This window comes from Triturus cristatus, chromosome 3_1 (assembly GCF_964204655.1).
Source record: "Triturus cristatus chromosome 3_1, aTriCri1.1, whole genome shotgun sequence".
NCBI lineage: Eukaryota > Metazoa > Chordata > Amphibia > Caudata > Salamandridae > Triturus > Triturus cristatus.
The window spans coordinates 830879979-830899257 of record NC_140583.1 but is presented as its reverse complement, the minus strand read 5'-3'; the positions used below and the strand labels follow the sequence as shown (position 1 = coordinate 830899257).

The 19279-nt window shown below is 45.7% G+C and overlaps 1 protein-coding gene across 2 annotated transcripts in view; it reads left to right on the top strand.

Moving 5' to 3' along the window:
* Positions 1 to 19279, top strand: part of RBM45 (RNA binding motif protein 45) — a 431040-nt gene that overhangs the window by 51004 nt on the left and 360757 nt on the right. For both annotated transcript variants that reach the window (XM_085645219.1, XM_085645220.1), the window contains exon 5: positions 11553 to 11612. In XM_085645219.1, coding sequence (XP_085501345.1) covers positions 11553 to 11612 — 60 coding nt within the window. The remainder of the gene's footprint in view (positions 1 to 11552; positions 11613 to 19279) is intronic.

Here is a 19279-nt window from a genome sequence, read left to right as displayed (position 1 = left end):
AAATATTTTAAGTGCCAGTGAAGCCATAGAGTACATGGGCTGGAAACTCAACAACTCTATTTCCACAGTACCTTGATGGCTTCACTGAACCCACGAGTGTTTGGTACCAAACCACTCCTTGTAATAAACCCACACTGATGCCAGTCTTGGGTTTATTGAAACATGTACTCAGAGGTGCCCCTTGAAAACCTACCAACTCTGGTGTGGTATCTGACTGGCTTTAGGCAGCCTGCCACCACCAGGCATGTTTCTGGACCCTGGGTTGAGAACCCCTGCTCTCTGACGCCAGGTAATGCAACCCCAGCCTCTGCTGCTAGCAGCAGATGGCAGCCCCCGGATCAAACCACCCATTTGGCAAGAGAACTTGCAGAATAATTAAGTTAGAACAGGAGGTGTGTCCCCTTCAACAACTCTACCCCTCGGGTGCTGGAGGTGAGGTTAAGCACATTTTTCAGTGACCACCATCTTGAAGATGATGGGACTTAACCAACCAGGACTAGGCCTATGCCTCCCTCCCACAGGATCTTTGGTCCCTACCTGTTAGTCCCCTGTAACGCCCCTAAATCCAGTATTTAGGTGGCACCCCCAGCCCCTGAAATCAGATTTCGGCAACCTACAAAGAAGAGCCGTGCTGCAGCGAAGACTGAAGACACCAGCTGACTTGCCCCAGCCTGTCTGCAGCCCTCAAAGACCCTGCTGAAGAAGGGCGGCTCGTCCCGCAGACCAGCGACATCAGAACCCTGGGAGGATGGATTGACTGACTGCCTGCCTTCGAGAGACTCCTAATCTCCTGTAACTAGCGAACCCGTCCAGAAGAAACAATTTGTAAAGAAAAAGAAATCTGCCCTAAGGAACCGCAAACTTGCCTCTGGATCCACCTCTGCATCAGACACCCATGGCCCGAGTCCAAGAGTCCCACTGGTCTTGCAAAGGTTCCCCAGAGCTTCTGAGCCGGAGTCCACTGTGGACTGACCCCTGCTGGTCTCCTCAAGCCTGCAGCCTCAACTTGAAGACTCCCACTGACCGCAACCTTCCTGTTAAGTTTTCCTACGCTTAAGGGCACCTCTGCACCGGAGGCCCATGGGCCTTGGGGATTTCAACCATCGGTGCCCCTAGCATCTCTACGTATGCGGGCATCTGTGGGTTTTCTTCTCCCATCCTCCTGGCCTGAGCCTGCAGCCTTTCTTCTAGACCGATCTCCCTCATTGGTTAACATTGGGCACATAATGCTGTGTTGGCACTCTACACCCGGCTGCCCCTATGCTGCTGAGGGTGTACGTTTGGTGCCGCCTTGTGGCCCCCTTGTACTTACCTTAAACCCCATGAGATCAACCCCTGACACTGCTTTACTCCCCTGTGAGCAGCGTGACTTGGAGTACCCCCAATCTCCATTGGTTGACATTGGGCGCCCAACCTCGAATTTGACCTCTGCACCCGGCCATCACTGTGCCGCTGGAGGTGCACTCTTGGAACTGATTTGAGCCCTGTCTGGTATCGACCACAGACCCCGAAGACTGAATTTGTAAGTTGAGAACTTGCCTGCAAAAACTGCATTCTTGTTTTCCTCCCATAGGTTAACATTGCAAAGCTTGAAAATTGCACTTAATGTTCCTGAAAAACGTACTTAACCATACACCCACAGCCCGAGTCTGGGTGGCCCTCCAGCCCACTGAAGTCCCCCCAGCGATCCGGACTCCTGTGCTGGTTGACCTCTACGACGTTGCCTGCAGTGTGAACCTGAAGGCCCCCACCGCGACCAACCCGGTAAGAAGAAATCTGATGTCTAAAGGCACCCCTGCACCTGGGCTTTGAGGAGCTTGACCAGCAGTGCTCCGGTGACCCCAAAATCCCAACTTACCTGTGCTGTTGCTGGTGTTCTGTCTGTACCTTCCGATTCGACGCCTGCAGCCTATTATCCAAAAGAAGATTCTCCATTGAACAGCATTGGCTGTCCGACGTTGAAATAGCACCCTGCACCCAGCCGACCCTGTGCCACTGGTAGTGTATGTTTGGTGCTGCTTTGTCGTCCCCCCCCCCCCCCCCCCCCCTCTACCCCTCTCCCCCAACCACTGGTGCTTTTCCTAATCCCTTAAAGCTTGACCCCTGCAACCGATCTACTTACCTGCAAGTGTGGCTTCAAGCACCTCCAGTCTCCGTTGAAACGCATTGGGCTGAACGCCGATTTTTGACCTCTGCATCCGGCCTCCCCTTTGTACCATTTTTGGTACTCACCTGATCCTTGCCGAAGACTGGAATTGTAAGTGTGATACTTGCCTGTTTAACCGCGATATTGTTTTCCCCATAGGATAACATTGAACTGTGCAGAAAATGTTGATTTTTAAAAGTGAAAAGTATTTTTATTTAAAAACGTACTTGCCCTATTGCGAAGATCTTGGTCTTAAAATCTTGAAAGAAGCTTATTTTTATAAAAATTGGTGTGGATCTCCTTTTTGAGTCGTGTGTCATTAATTAGTCATTGTGTGCCTAACAATTGTTTTACACTCTGACTCCCAGCATCTGTGACAGAAAAGGGTGGCTTAAGACAATCTTTTTGCCTGTACAGAGCAAGTCGACAGCTGTCACTTCATTTTGTGTACTACATTATAATCCAAACCTTCCTATTCTCTTGAAGTGTTTGGAAGAGATAATGTACAATATGTATTTCAATGAGTTTCAAGGGAGATTAGAAGTAGATAGCCTGGTATGACGTAGGATTCGTTCACCCTTTTTTAATGATGAATTTCTCCTTCATGATGCTCTGCATTGGGAGATAAAATTCTAACCCTTGTCCTCCCTAAACATTCTCTGCAGAGGACCGTAGAAGCCTAGGTTTTACCACTTGACTGAACAATTTAAACTTTCTTTCAGTCACAAACCGTACCAAAACTATTTGAATTTACGAACAAAAGTTTTACTAAGGGATCCACGCAACAATTCTGATCTATTTTTGAGCTTTGGGACTCCTATTTGGGCTTCTTTATTTGCGCAATAAATTCAAACTAATATGTTGTGCTCACTTAATTGCCTCAGCCTCTACAAAACTTCAATGTGAGCATGCCAGGTAAGTGTGCAGTGTAGATGTTTACTTTCATGGTTCAAGCTGGGCTGAGATCATTTGTTAGGGATTCTCCAACTAGGTCAATTCTCGAAAATCCCAGGGCAGACCGAAATGATCTCAACAACCTCAGACTTATTTCTAACCTCCTGTTCCTAGCCAAAACTATGGAAGAATGCATCCCCTATATGCCACCTGGCATATAGGGGAATCCAACCTATTTGACTCCTTCCAGACAGGGTTCAGGAAAGGCTGCAGCACAGAAACTGCCATGCTTTATCGCAGATGACATCCATAGATCCTTAGATGAAGAAGATGCATGCCTACTTATCCTACTTGACGTTGTGGCTTTTGATAGTGTCAATCACCCAGCCTTACTGGAGTTAATGAAGATCCGCTCTGGGATCAATGGCACAGTTTTAAAATGGTTCACATCTTACCTATCTCACATCTCAACAAATCAAAATCAAGTCTTGCCCCTTGAAACCCACACCTGTCACTCTTGGTGTCTCCCAGGGCTCAATCCTCTCCCATTCACTCTTCAATCTTTTCATGGAACCCCTTACTATAATGAAGCAAGCAGGGATCAAATACCACCTCTATGCAGATGACACAACTCTACAACAAAATCAAATCACCCAGTGACATCCTACATCTCCACGTCACACTGAGTAAGATACAATCTTGGTTTAACTCCAACCATCTAAAATTAAACCCAATCAAAACAGAAGTTAACAGCTGTTCTCCCCCAAAAGTAACCACCTTCCAATTGAAGACTGGATCAGCGACCTGAAGGCTCTAAATTGTTCTCTCACTCTATCAAACTTTGCTTCACCCTGGCCAAAAACTAGTAAATGAAGCAGCACATGATAAACTCACCCAAACGAGCGCTTTACACACAACACCTAAAAAAAAATCAAACCATTCCTCACCTAGATGATTTCAAGTGGGTTGTTCCATCTCTGGTCCTCAACTTGACTACGGGAATTGTATCCAAACGGGGACCCCGAAAACTCACCTCACCCTCTGATCAGTACTAAACATGGCAGCCCGGCTCATAACAGATATTAAACGGTATGAACATATTACGCCTGCCCTCAAAACCCTTAACTGGCTTCCCAATCGAAGGAAGATGCACCTACAAGACTGCCTGCATCACCAACAAAGCTCTTCACTCACATACCCCTGACTATTTAGACAACAAACTCACAACAGCAGAAAGAATCAGACCTCTGAGAAGCTCCAACACACTTTCTCGTTCCTCCCAAACTAAAAAGGAAAACAACCCAGGCTCACTCAAAGCATATGGAACTCTCTCCCGAGGGACTTACGATGCAACCCCTCCTTACTCCAGTATTGGAACTTTCATAGATTCCCATGCTTGTATCCTTCCCCGTCGTCGGAGTGGGAGTCCCCGGTATACATAAAAAAGCGATAGAAACCATCACTAAAACACCACTCCGGCCTGGGCCCATTCTTGTTTTGCATCCTATCTACCTCTTTTTGTGAAAGAGACCAAAAAAGATGAACAACCAATCAGATTAGCCTCATCCCCTGGAACCCTCCTGAGAGAAGCTCAGAACCTCCGGTTTTTCTACTGCACATTGTGCTAGGGAGTCTACACTGAGCTCTGCTCAGTTTTGTTCTTAGAACTTGGTTCTACAGTTTTTTCAACAGTTTTTTTTTTTTCCTTCAAATTCTTCAGGATGTCAAATAAAGAGAAGGCCCTCTTTAGCTTGTGCTAGCTGTGCAAAAAAGAGGTTGTATATTGAAGACAAACACAAGGACTGTATTTACGGTCTGTACCCAGACCACAAGGCTGCGGACTGTAAAATGCGTCACACTTTTTCGACCAAGACTTTACGTGATCGTGAAGGGCGTCTTTTGACCTGGCCCTAGAAACTGAAATCAAGAAAGGAGACGGTGTCCAATGACAGTGAGGATTCATCTTCTGCAAATTCATCTAGAAGGTCTGTGAAAAGGGGAAGGACCTCTCCTTCACCTTCTGAAAATCGCCCTGAAAAAGACCTCTGATAGATCTAAGGGGCTTAGTCCTGTCAAATGTCCTCACCGAGGTGCAAATGAGAGGGAAGGCCTATCAAAAGAAACAAGTCTTCAGAATAAATCCAGTTCTGTTCCTCCAAAGTCACCCCCTTCATCTACAAAAACCTTCAGAAAGCCATCATCCTTGTCTTCTGAGGTAAAGTCTTCAAAGAAGTCTCTCCCGTCGACGACGCCCTCTACGATTCCATCGACAAACTTCAAAGGTAAAGTCTTCTTCAGTTCTTACCCCGTTTCTCACCCCGTTGACGGTGGTTTCCTCGTCGCCGTTTCTGGCACAGGGCTCTGTGTCGACGATCTGTATCATCGGCGATGGTTTCAGCGATGTCGTCGACGAGGATGTCGACGAGTGCAGCGACACCAACAACGTCAATGATGGCATCGACGACTGCGTTGACAATAGCAGCGTCGACGGTGATTTCTTCGATTCTTTCATCGACCACGATCCCGTCGAAAGTCCAGACGACGACGATCCCGTCGACAGTGGAAAAAATGTCAATCCTGATTAACCGGCAGATTACACCAGAGATGACCTCACCAAGGAGGGTGACTCCGTTACCACCTGCTCTTCTCCTAGAAGAAGAGGATTTGGATGAGGAGGAAGGACCTTTTTGGCTATGCAAATAGCCCTTCTCAGCTTCACGTTAAATGCCAAGACACTGATTCTGAAGGGGAGTATGAGAATTATGGTCAGTATGGTACTCCTTCTCAATTTCAACCGGACTATCATCAGGAGATGGTTCAAATGCCCTCTTCCTTATTATCGTATTTACAATCCATGCTAGTGGATTACAGGAGGAGATTTGCGACACAGCCTCCTATGTCAGTAGGACTTCCGAGTATTACCATCCGTCCAGCTCGTCCTGTGACCACGCAAGCACTACAGCCGTAACCAATGGTGGAGGCGCAAGATGTGCCACTGGTTGTGCCTGCCGCCCAAGATGACACTTCTTACGACGACCAAGGGAATTTTACAATTCCGGATCCAGATGTAAAGTGGGATGACTATATCATGCCAGATCCAGCTTCCCCGACTCCGACGCCTGCGGATTTCCCCCCTGTAGATATAGGGGGATTCCATAATTTTATGGAGAGAGCCACCAAGAGGTTTGCACTACCCATGGCTAAAGTGGAATCAGACTGTTTCCTTTATGACTTTAAAGAGCCTTATAGGAAATCGATCAGGTCAATTCCAATTGTGGACCATGTTTGGGAGGAAGGCTTAAAGGTTATGCAAAATCCAGCCACGGTGATTCCAGTTCTACCTCATCTGGAGAAAAAGTATAAGGCTCCGGAGGGAAGCCCACCTGTTTGACCAGCCAACCTAAGCCAGACTCTGTAATCTCGCAAGCCGCACAGAGGAAATCTAAGAATCCTTCGGCTCCTCTTACCACTCCTCCAGATAAGGAGGTCAGGCGGATGGATAATGTAGACAAAACATTTTCGTCCCATGTCCAGTCTGCTAGTCAGAGCTGCTAATTCTTTGGCTATTCTTGGACGATATGATCGCCAGATGTGGTGCAACCTTCCCCCCCCCCCTATCTAGAGCAGCTGCCAGAAGAGGCAAAGAAAGAGACTAAAAGGATTCTTCAGGAGGGAGAATTAACATCAGCAGAAATCATTGGTTGTGCTATGGACATTGTAACAGCTTTTTGATCCTTAGTTGGAGCGGCAGTTCTGCGGTGACAGGGCTGGTTACGGGCTACTTGGTTCCTCCCAGAAGTCCAGAACAAAATCTTTGATATGGCGTTTGATGGGGAAGCGTTGTTTGGAAAACATATTGATGATGCGCTTCAAGATATCAAAACAGATGCGGTACTGCAGAGTTCCCAAGGATTTTGCTGTTTCTGTAAGTTCCTGTTCTGAGGAGCAAGAGGTAACTCATCATATAGGGGTTATCAACAACAGAGTTACTCATATGGTTCCCAATCGCAATCTTACAGGCCTAACTTCAGTTGGCGGCAGAACCAATCGTCTTCGTCTTTCTCTCGGTCGAACAACAGAGGACGACAAGGTCGCCAAGGCAGAGACCACACCAAGAGCCAATAGCGGCTCGCTGGCTCTGGTTACTGCCCCTACTCCTCCTGTGTCATCAGTGGGAGGCAGAGTTTCACCTTTCCTCCAGAACTGGCAACAAATTACATCGGACCAGTGGGTATTAAAAATCATTCTTTATGGCCATACCCTGGAGTTCGTCCATCCACCCATCCAAAGCCCCTCGCGCCGTGGTATCGAAACATCTCCGTCTGTTACAATTAGAGGTTCATCAGATGCTCGTCAAAAGGAGCCATAGAACCGGTCCATATCTCTCAAAGGGGACACGGGTTTTATGCCCGGTTCTTCCTAATCCGGAAGATGTTAAAGTGGCGCCCTATACTAGACCTGAGGGAGCTCAACACCTATCTCATCAAACAATCTTTTCGGATGGTTTCTCTGCAGGACATTCTTAGTCTTCTCAACCCACGGGATTTCATGGCTACTCTGGATTTGGAGGACGCTTATTTTCATGTACCCATCCACCCAGCTCACAGGAAATAGCTTCGCTTTACAGTAGCCAAGAGCCATTTTCAATTCAAGATTTTTCCCTTTGGTCTGCGTACGGCTCCACGGATCTTCACGAAGGCATTGGCTTCGGTAGCAGCTTTTCTGCGGCGATACAAATTGCAGGTCTTCCCTTACCTGGACGACTGGTTGATAAAAGCTCCTACCAAGCAGGCAGCAGAAGAATCTGTCAGAACGTGTTTACGTTTGTTTGCCAATCTCGGACTAACGCTCAACGAGCAGAAGTCTTCTCTTCTTCCTTCAATGACAGCCAGGTTTCTAGGGGCCATTCTGGACACTTCAGTAAACAAAGCTTTCCCGTCTGTAGAGAGGCAACAGAAGCTGATGTCAATGGCTTCCCTACTGTTAAAAAGGTCACTTTCAGTTTGCCTCTACAAGTCCCTGCAGGGTTCCCTCTCCTCATGCATACCCCTGATTCTGCTTTGCAGGCTAATAATGCGTCCACTTCAGGAGGAGTTGGATTTACAGTGGCGCCAAGTAGACGGATCCTTCGACAAGATCTCAGTTACCGAGACCATGAGAGACGCCGCATCTTGGTGGATGACCAAGGGGAACATTGCTCAAGGGCTTTCTTTCAAACTAGCCCCAGCTCATCTCATTCTAACTACGGATGCCTCTCGAAGGCTGGGGAGCGGTTTTACAAGACCTTCACGTGAGCGGCAGATGGAGGCCTCCGGATCAACAGCTGCACATATATTTGCTAGAACTCAGAGCGATTTTGTCTAGTGTTACAAGCTTTTCTTCCAAGAATACAACAGTCAGCAGTCCTAATGCGCACGGACAACACGACGGCCATGCATTATATAAACAAGGAGGGAGGCACCAGATCTCGTTTGTTTTCGCAAGATGCCCAGACAATCTGGGAATGGGCAATTCAGGAGGAGGTATCACTCAGAGCGGAACATCTTCCAGGTGTCCTCAACAAAGCAGGGAACAAACTCCGCAGACTGAAATCTGTCAGTCACGAATGGGAACTGGACAACTTTACTCTTCAGAAAGTGTTTCACAGGTGGGACATGCTGACAATAGATCTTTGCCACTCCACAGAACAGGAAATGCCGGTTCTATGCAAGCAGAGTTCTCCATCCGGGATCGTTGGGGGAATGCGCTTTCGATGACCTGGTCAGGCGCATTTGTTTACACTTTTCCACCCATTCCTCTAATCCCCAGGATTCTCAAAGCAGAACCGTGCAGGATGATTCTGATAGCCCCAGCATGTCCCAGACGGTTTTGGTTCACAGAGCTTTACCTTCTCTCAATGGAACTTCCTCTTCCTTTGCAGCAGTTTCCTTCGCTGTTGACTATGTCCCAGGGCCAAGTCTAACATCGGGATCCTCAGTCTCTTCAGCTCTCTGCATGGCTCCTGAGCAGCGAGAATTTTGAAGGCTGAATCTCGGTGGAATGTAGAGGTACTAGCTCAAGCAAGAGCCCCAAGTACAAATAAGACTTACAAATTGAAATGGAAACGGTTCTGTATTTGGTGCCAGCGCAATGGGCTTCATCCCTTTAATTCGGAGCCACATTAAATTCTTCCATACATTCTATCATTAGCAAAAGCGGGACTGGCTCACTCTATCAAGGTTCACCTGGCAGCGATTTCTCGCTTGAGAAACACTTATGCAGGCCCTTCACTCTGGTCAGCTTATGAAACCTCCTTTTGAACCTATTCACAAGATAGACCTGAAACTCCTCTCCTGGAAGGTAGCGCTTCTTCTAGCCTTGACTTCAGCTAGATGTGTGAGGGAGTTGCAGGCCCTCACCATTCAGGAACCTTTTCTCCAGTTCAAAAAAGGAACCGTAATTTTAAGGAGTAACCCTAAATTCATACCTAAAGTTCCTTTGGACTTTCATTTGAATGAGCCGGTAATTCTCAAGACTTTTTTTCCCCTCAACCGGCTACTCCCGCGGAGAAGGCACTTCATTCTGTGGATGTACAAAGGTGCTTAAAATTCTATCTTCGAAGGACTAGAGACTTGAAGTCTTCTCAACTATTTGTTTCTTTCAGCGACCCTCGTAAGGGTTTTCCCCTATCCAAGCAAGGGATCGCACGTTAGATTACTAATACTATCCAATATTGTCACAAGGCAGCGGGCAAGCCCCTGGAAGGTCGAGTCTGTGCTCATTCCACGAGGGTGATTTCCTCTTCTACAGCCCTCTTTGCTGGTGTTCCTCTCCAAGAGATCTGCCGGGCAGCAACCTGGAGCAGTACACATACGTTTACAAGACATTACTGCCTGGATGCGACGACGCAGGGGGATGCCGTAGTCGGCCAAGCAGTCCTGAGGAATCTCTTTCATTATTGGTGAGCTTTCCTTCTTATGCCTCCTTCCATGTTACTGGTTTATTAGCTCTTGCACGTTTTGAACCTCATGTGGTGTTTTATCAAATGTTCTTAATATATTTTTGACTATTGATCATGGAGTAAAAAAACAAGTTACTTACCTGTAACTTTGGTTCTCCAGTATTGGAAACTTTCATAGATTCCCATGCGACTCACCCACCTCCCCTGGGAAAGCTCAGCTTCTTACATATTTAGTAGTTTGGTTACACAACCGCTACGAAAAATCTTAGGTTCTGAGCTTCTCTCAGGAGGGTTCCAAGTGGTGAGGCTAATCTGATTGGTGGTTCATTTTTTTTTTTTTGGTCTCTTTTACAAAAAGAGGTAGATAGGATGCAAAACAAGAATGGGCCTAGGCCTGCGTTCTTTTAGTGATGGTTTCTATTGCTTTTTTATGTATACTGGGGACTCCCATTCCGACGACGGGGAATGATACAAGCATGGGATTCTATGACATTTTCCAATACTGGAGAAGCAAAGTTACAGGTAAGTAACTTGTTTTCTTCTCTGGCTTCAATAGAGACCTGAAACGCCATCTCCTCAACAAATACCGGAACACATGAGCAATCTGAACTCTTTTCTAATAAGCTCTCTTTATCAGTTCAGACCCTGTTGATCAGTTGACTGTTTTTCTTGTGTTAAGACTTTACACTGCTGAACCAAATTCCCATGTACAGCTTTTAAAACTTATCTGGAGCTAACTTTTTCAAGTGAACCCTGTTAGGAGTACCATTTAATTTGCTTCATGTAGTGCTCGATTTTCAGACCAGCTAGAATAAGTCAGTGCAAATGCCTTTTGCAACATGCCAGATAAGCTTCTTTAGAGCTTTATTTAACTGTGCTTCAGTGTATCTTTTTATTATATTTTGTAGTACTTTTGCTCTTGGAAAATGTTTATTTTAGAGTGTTCCATGATTATCATGTGATGTTATTGTGCTTGGGATTAGGGCTTACGCTAAGGTGTTAATTTTCATTTAGGCTAGGGCTAAGGACAAACTGGTCCTGTGGAATGAAGGCCTATGCTCCTTTAGATATAGATGGTGGTTTGATATTGGAGAAGAGTAAGTGGTGATTTGGAAAGATGTTAAACTTACTGTGCTGTGATTGAAAATGAATTTTAGACAAATATCTGAAAAGGGTGGTGTAGTTTTGGTGTTTAATCCTAGATTTAACTTATGGCAAGAGTTTGGTATGTTTTTGAGCTTACATGATTAGTGCCTAAGATGGGGCCTAGGACTCTGAGATCACTCCTGAGCCTCCAGGATTGTACCACAGTAATGCAAGAACAAACTAATGAACTTGTGTAGAAATTTGAGAAAATTAACGCACTGAGTGCTCATCATGCAAGGCTGTACTAAGCTAAAAATAGAAGCACATTACATTAAAATAATATTAATTTGAAATGTATTTAATTGGGAAAATGTTGACCATCTTTAACTTTGTTAGTATTTGCATTTGTAATCTGGCTTAGAAGTCTTGTTAACTTGTTCTCAGTTTGTAATTTTTTGACACATTTGCTCTTGTTTTCTCCTCCAGACCTTGGATTGAGGAGCAATGAATTCAGCAGTTTGCGTTTACGAGACAGACCAGTTTCAGGTAATCCAGTGGAGGGGTAGGAGGGTCTGCTGATTCTATGAGGATCTTCGGTGGAAAGGCCACACTGTGTAGAATAGGTTGAAGTGATGAAAACGTATGTACAAAAGGAATGGGTAATGTCTGGAACAAGATGAAAACGTTGAGGACAATGACCACTCTTTCAGTGAGATGTTTTGATTGTACCATTTGTGTTATAGTTGGTTGTATAGCGCCATAAAATTGGCACTCTAAATTACACATTTTGAATAAATGCCCTCCAAATTGAACAAAGCGCTTTAATATTTGAATGCTTTTATAAAAACAGCCACTGTTTGTAAAGTCTTCAGACCTGAACCTAGAGGTGCCCTTGAAAGTAAGATACCTCAATAGCAGAACTCTCACGTTCAATCAGAGTGCAGGCATTGATCTACAAAAAGGGCTCACATTTAGGGCTGGACTACCTGCTGTTGTCTGGACTGGATCAACTCTTGTAAAGCACTGTCAAGAGGTTGCATGTCTACATGAGGCCCTTTTCATTATATGCTTCTGCTTTGCTAAACTCTCAGGCTATTGTGTATTACACGATTTAACATGCTGGTGCCAGAAGGAAACCTAGAAGTCCAAGAGAAGTGAAAGCTTTCTGCTTCAGATTCTGACTCAAACACTAGAAATTTAAGAATCATGTTTGTTTTTGTTATATAATTCATTTATAGATTTTGCAAAAAACACACAGACAAACCAAAACAAACTTATTTATAAAACACAAAATAAAAAGCAGTCAGTGTACATGCGTGCCATTCAAACAATATTTCAGAATACAGAATATAGAACCGTGATATATGCGTACAGGGGAATATTGTGCAAGTTAAATAGATGTTTAATACATTCATGGCTGCCATTACATCCAAATGTTAAGTTATCTAGTGGGACCAGCATAGGTGCAGTACTCTCCAGTCAGCATGCAACCCCAGCTTATCTAACCAGAGACCAAATTGTAATCAGTCACGCTAAGCCCGCAGAGCCAAGGTATCTATCACGGTGCACCTCTTCCTACTAGAAGAGAGTTAAGTTTCAGAAATTGTTCAGTCCTTATCAGCAAGGTAACTTTGATATAGGCCCCAGAAGTTTTTGGGTCTGCTCTGGGGAGGGGGCAATGCACTATATATTCAGTTTGCGTATTGCAGAATAACCTGTCCATTGACAATTGCGCAACAGTAGGGGGAGGCCCTCGGGCCCAGCGAATAGCGACTCTCGCTTAGCTATCCATAGTCCTATATACCAGTCGACAAATTTCTTTCCACACATGTGTAGAATAACCCTGGAGGGCCAGCAAGGGGTCAGGTGACAAAGGTTCTCCTCTGATTACGCTAAATGTTTTGAATATTGGTGCCCAGTATTTAGCGATATTGGGACACAGCCAGGCGAAGTGTAGGAATCCTGCTTGTTCCACAATACATCTCTTGCATCTCGTGGTATCTCGGAGGCCATATCTCTGCAATCAGGCAGGGGTATGGTACACTCTATTAAAGAATTTAAAATGAATGAGTCGATGTTGTCCATTCAGAGATACATGCAGTGTGGCTTCGCAGCAATAGCACCATTTGTCGCCATCTAGTATGACCTCGAAGTCGTACTGCCACGCCAATCTAGCCTTAATAAAAGAGTTCTTCCGATAATTTTGTACCATGCAATAAATCCTGGAGACTATTTTACAGGGAGACTCTGCATGCAGAATCAAGGAAAATGGAGCTACTTCTGGAGGTTCCATCTCCTCCCCGAGCATGTCGCAAAGCGCATGTCTGACTCTATAGAAATGAAACTTCGTGAGTGAAGTAATATCTTGCTTATCCAAAATTGTCTTCCCATCTAGGTCCCATTCCATCTTTGAATAGTTCACCTATTTTAAAAATACCCAAAAGTGCTGGGGCGCGAAATACCTCCGGCTCTTTAAAAATTGGCAACCACTGACACCACTCCACCGAGGGTGAGTGGAGAATACAGGATGGAGGCATCTTGCCGTTTAAGTTCTGCCATGCATGGGAGGTGGCATTTATGGAGTCTAACAGACCCGCACACCTAGATGGGGCTCGATACAGAAAGTGCGTTATAGATCTGCATAATAATCACTGAATCTGTTGGCTTCAGAGCCAGGATCACGTAGTATCTCATCCGTTGTAGTCCGCAGTTCCAAAACGCTAGCTGTCTCACGCCTAACTCTCAATATGGCTGCCAATGTAGCTCCCGGGGGATCCCCTTCCCAAAATGTTTTAGCTACATCAAATTTCCCTAAATACTTAAGCTCTCTGTCAACGGCCTCATGATACTCCTCCAAGGTGTGTTTGAGCTCTCTCAGGGCCTGATCGCTCCCACCATCCAATGCCTCCCTCTCCAGAGTAACCAGCTTCTTTTCGAACGATTCCAATTGCCCTCTGATTGATCGTAGCACACCTGAGTGTCTGGCCATCGCCTTCCCACTTATGTAGACCTTAAGTCTCCCATACCGTGGCAAACTGGGGCTCAGAGCCAATATTTGTAGCAAAAAAGGGTTCTATTGCTTCCGCCACTTCGGATTTAAATGCTGTATCAAGGAGTGCATATGGCGGGAACCTCCACATGAACGGGGCTGGTTTTTTCGATGGGCTAATAAAATCAAGCTGTATAGGTGAGTGAATACGAGCGGGGGGTGAACATCGCAACTGGAAATCAACGCACTCCAGGATCTAGAGGTTAACCAGTAATCGTCCTGGTGTGAAAGTCATGTGGAGCTGAGTAATGTGTAAAGCCTCCCACCCCACGATTCTGCGAATACCGCGAATGCCAGACATCAACCAGGTCTAATTCAGCAATAGTATCCTCTATCGCCTTTGCCGCTAACGACTTACGGGGGCTCGGCCCTCCAGAGCGATCTAAACCCGGATCTAGGACACAATTAAAAATACATGAGGGACTGGTGCCAGTTGACGCAAGCACCCAAGTAGATCATGATAAAATTGCTGATAATCCAAATTGGGGCCATAGACATTAACTATGATGAATTCCAGCCCCTTGCCTTTACATCTAGAAATGGCATACCTGCCTTCCTTATCGGTCTTTATTGTCTCCAGTGAAATACCAGTTCTGTGGTTCACCCAGGTGATTACACCTCGTACATGTGTAGAAAACCCTGCTGCATGAAATATACCATGCAATCTCCTGCGAGTGAGCATCTGGCTGCCTGCGGGCAGAGGGGACTCTTGTAAAAGAGCAACATCCACATTATATCTGGTGAGATAAGCAATTACCTTTCTAGTTTTTCTAAAATCATTTAGGCCCCTAATATTCCAGGTCAGCAGACACACCCTATCCCCCATGGTCTATATAAATGACATTCTCCAGTATTGGGGTGTCTTTCATAGATTCACATGCTTGAATATTCCCCGTCGTCGGAGTGGGAGTCCCACGGTAAATAATATAGCAATATATACAGCCATAATATATATATATATATATATATATATATATATATATATATATATATATATATATATATATATATATATATATATATATATATATATATACATAAGTAATAACATCAAGAATGTCCCTATATGAAATTTCCATAGAGATACATGGAAAGAGAAAAAAGACATTCGTAGTCTATCTCTGTCATTATGTTAGTCCGAACTCCGGCCAATCAGGCGCCAGCTCCTCTCTAGAACCTTCTCCTCAGAGCTCCTCACCTCAGATTTTCTACCGCACGTCGTGTGAAAGGGAGTCTCCCTGAGCTCTGCTCAGTTTTTTCTCTTCAGGATGACTTCAAGTAAGAAGTCTTTGTTTAGACCTTGTTCTTTTGTGGAAAGCTACGTTATTCTCAGAAGATCCACACAGTAAGTGTATTTACTGTCTTTACCCTACCATGAAGTGGGTGAATATAAATTCTGTAGAATTTTTTCTACAAAGACTCTGAAAGACAGGGAAGGCCGTTTCTTGTTGTGGCTCCAGAGACTTAAGGATAAATATGAAGTAATTTTCTGAGGTAGAAAACTTTACTTCTGGCCGTTCCCACACAGCCTCAAAACGCAGTAGTGTACAGGAGTTACCTACTCCTTCCTTAAAAGAAGAAAATGTCTGACTATGACATCTGCCACTTCTTCTTCTTTGAATACTGCTGTGTCGCCCACGAGACAGAGTTCTCAGGCTAGTGAGGTTTTCAACTTTCCAGTTTTTTTTTTTCAAAGATGGCTTCATCGTCTACGATGGCTCCGTCTACGGTGGCTCCGTCTACGGTGGCTCCGTCTACGGTGGCTCCGTCTACGGTGGCTCCGTCTACGGTGGCTCCGTCTACGGTGGCTCCGTCTACGGTGGCTCCGTCTACGGTGGCTCCGTCTACGGTGGCTCCGTCTACGGTGGCTCCGTCTACGGTGGCTCCGTCTACGGTGGCTCCGTCTACGGTGGCTCCGTCTACGGTGGCTCCGTCTACGGTGGCTCCGTCTACGGTGGCTCCGTCTACGGTGGCTCCGTCTACGGTGGCTCCGTCTACGGTGGCTCCGTCGACGGTGGCTCCGTCGACGGTGGCTCCGTCGACGGTGGCTCCGTCGACGGTGGCTCCGTCGACGGTGGCTCCGTCGGCGGTGGCTCCGTCGGCGATGGTTCCGTAGACGATTCCGTCTACAAAGATCTCTTCAATAGCCTTCTATGCTTCAGAGCCCGTCGACTGCAGTCTCATCGGTAAAAATAAGGGTTTAAAAAAGACGACTTCTGCACAGAGGTCATTAAAAATCCAAATCTCTTCGACATATACAGCGACTACTTCGTCCTTTTGCTGCTGTTCCTTTATTACCATTACCACCGAGTACTTGACAAAGGTTGGGTGAGGTTATATCGGTGGAGGATTCCCGCCTTCCTTAACCATTGTTTTACCACTGACTCAGATCAAGGTTCAGAAGAAGGTTTAGCTGAATCGGTTGTGACAACTATAATCGGCGGTTTTTCCTTTATCACCACAAGTGTCTGTGGTTCCGCTTACTCCAGTGGTGCCAACAACTATATCGGAACCGGTACCGGCTCCAATACTTTCTGTGGTAATACCTACAGTACCGCTGAGACATTCTTCAACTCGGACAGTACCCCCTCATGATACTGAAGAAGAAGAAATTCCTCAGGACAGGGAGGATGGTGAGATTCTCGATGATGGTGGCGATGCTGATGATGATGGTATGGCGGAGTGGGATAACTATCATGCCCAAACACCATCTCCCTCTCCGGTGCTACCTGGTGACTCACCACCTGTTGATATGCAAGTTCCACCAGTTAAGGGATAGAACAGCACTAACGTTCAAATTAACGAAGGATTATTTCCTGTACGATTTCAAAGATCAGCCTGTTAAACAAACACATACAATCCCTATAATCGAATTTATTGGGGAGGAAGGCAAAAAGATGGAGGCCTCATAGTCTTCCAGCACGGGTGCCTAGATTGGAGAAAAAGGTACAAATCACCATTAGGAGCACCAGCGTGCCTCACTGGTCAAGCGAAGCCAGATTCTGTAGTCACACAGGCAGAGCAACGCCGGGCTAGAAACCCTGCATCTACGATCACTGCACCACCTGATCGTGGTGGATGTCGTTTGGATGCCATAGGGTGAAAATTCTCTTCGATGGCTTCCACCATGGTGAGAGCGGCTAATGCTTTGGCCATCCTGGGTCGTTAGGACCGTCAAGTATGGGCGGATATGTCAACACTAGTTGAGCAACTGCCGGAACCGTCAAAGACCATGGCATATGACGAAGAAGAGGTTTTATTCGGAGATCAGGTGGATGAAGCTCTCCAATCGATAAAGAAAGCTACAGATACTGCTCGCTCTCTGGGCACATTGCAATTTTGATAACAACCCTTTCGGGGTGCACGCGGACGCGGCACCGCCTCTATTTTCGAAGAGGAATCCATCAATATCGACCTTATAACCAGGGTTCAAACCGATATTCCTCTAACCAACAGCAAACTTCTCGACAGCAGTCTTCCAAGACTTACAGAGGAAAATCCTCTTACAAGGGTTACACTCCTAAGAGACCTGACTTCCATCAGTCCCAGAAAATTGGAGATCGAATCTATCGGTACTATTTTCAATGGTCCTCCATACAAGGAACCGTTGGGTTTTGGAAATTATAGCAAGAGGTCCCTCTTTGGAGTTCATCGAATTCCCTCCACCCACACCACCTACCGGACTGCCACCGGCTCATATCAAAGAACTGTTACAACAAGTTCAATTTCTAGAACACAAGGGAGCCATAGGAGTAGTACCAAGATTTCAAAAGAGGGAAAGGATTTATTCCCGATTCTTCCTTATCACCAAAAGGAAGGGGGAATGGAAGCCCATTCTAGATCTGAGGGCTCTCAGCAGGTATCTAAAGAAACATTCTTTTCGTAGGCGAACGCATGTAGAGATCTTGCGATTATTTTCACAAGGAGATTTCATGGAAACAATCGACCTCCAAGATGCATATTTACATATCTCCATACTACGACAACATCGGAAATTTCTTCGTTTTCGAGTGGGTCGAGGGGATTTTCCAGTTCAAAGTTTACCATTCGGACTGCGCTCGGCCCCTCGAGGGTTTACAAGGGTGCTAGCCCCTGTGGTAGCGTCCTACGTTCCAGGGTGTTCAGATCTTTCCATTTCTGGACGACTATCTCCTAAAATCACAATCGAAAGTTCAACTTCTACAACACACACATCTTTGACAGGAGGTGTTTTCGCGCCTTAGGGCTCTCCATAAATACCACAAAGTCCCATCTACTGCCTTCTCATCGCACGGATTTTCTGGGAGCAACTTTAGACACAGTGTCAGCAAGGGCACTTCTCTCCCAAGACCGTCTTCAAAAAAAAAAAAAAAAATTCTCCGACTGGTAACCCTTATCAGATCAAAAAGACCCGTTTCTGTAAGAATATTGAAGTCCTTTCTGAAAATGGCGTCATCATGCATTGCATTGATCCCTCATTACAGATTACAGACACGCCCCATCCAAGGAGTACTGGATGTCCAAGAACGCCAGGTTACAGGTTCTTTGAACGATGTTGTAAACGTCACAGATCGGATGAAGTTGGCGCAAGGGTGGTGGACGCAACCGTTAAATCTAACGGAAGGCATTTCTCTTCTGACAATGGTACCAGACATGACAATAACAGACGCCTCTCTGGAAGGATGGGGTGCTCATTTGGAGGTTTTATCAATAAAAGGAAAATGGTCAATATGTCAAAAAAAAAAAAATAAATAAACCTGGCACTTCTACAGGTTGGATCTCATGGCTATATATTGCTGGCTCTCAAAGCTTTTCATCCTTTAATCCAAGGAGAATCAGTCCTGATACAGACAGACTATACAACCTGCATGCACTATATAAACAAGCAGGGCAGGATAAAATCTCTGTCTCAGTCGATTTGGGATTGGTCTATCAACCATCGCATCACGATATGCAGCAGTTAATCGACCGGGGGTATCCAATATCCTGGCGGATTCCCTGAGCAGGTCCTCCTCATCGACCCATGAATGGGAGTTGCATCAACCAACTCTAGAGAGGATATTTCAACGATGGGGTCGCCCACAGCTGGATCTCTTTGCCACACTAGAGAACCGGAAATGCCGAGATTACGCAAGCTGGCTTCCCCACAAAAGATCTCTGGGCAATGCCTTTTGATGGACTGGTA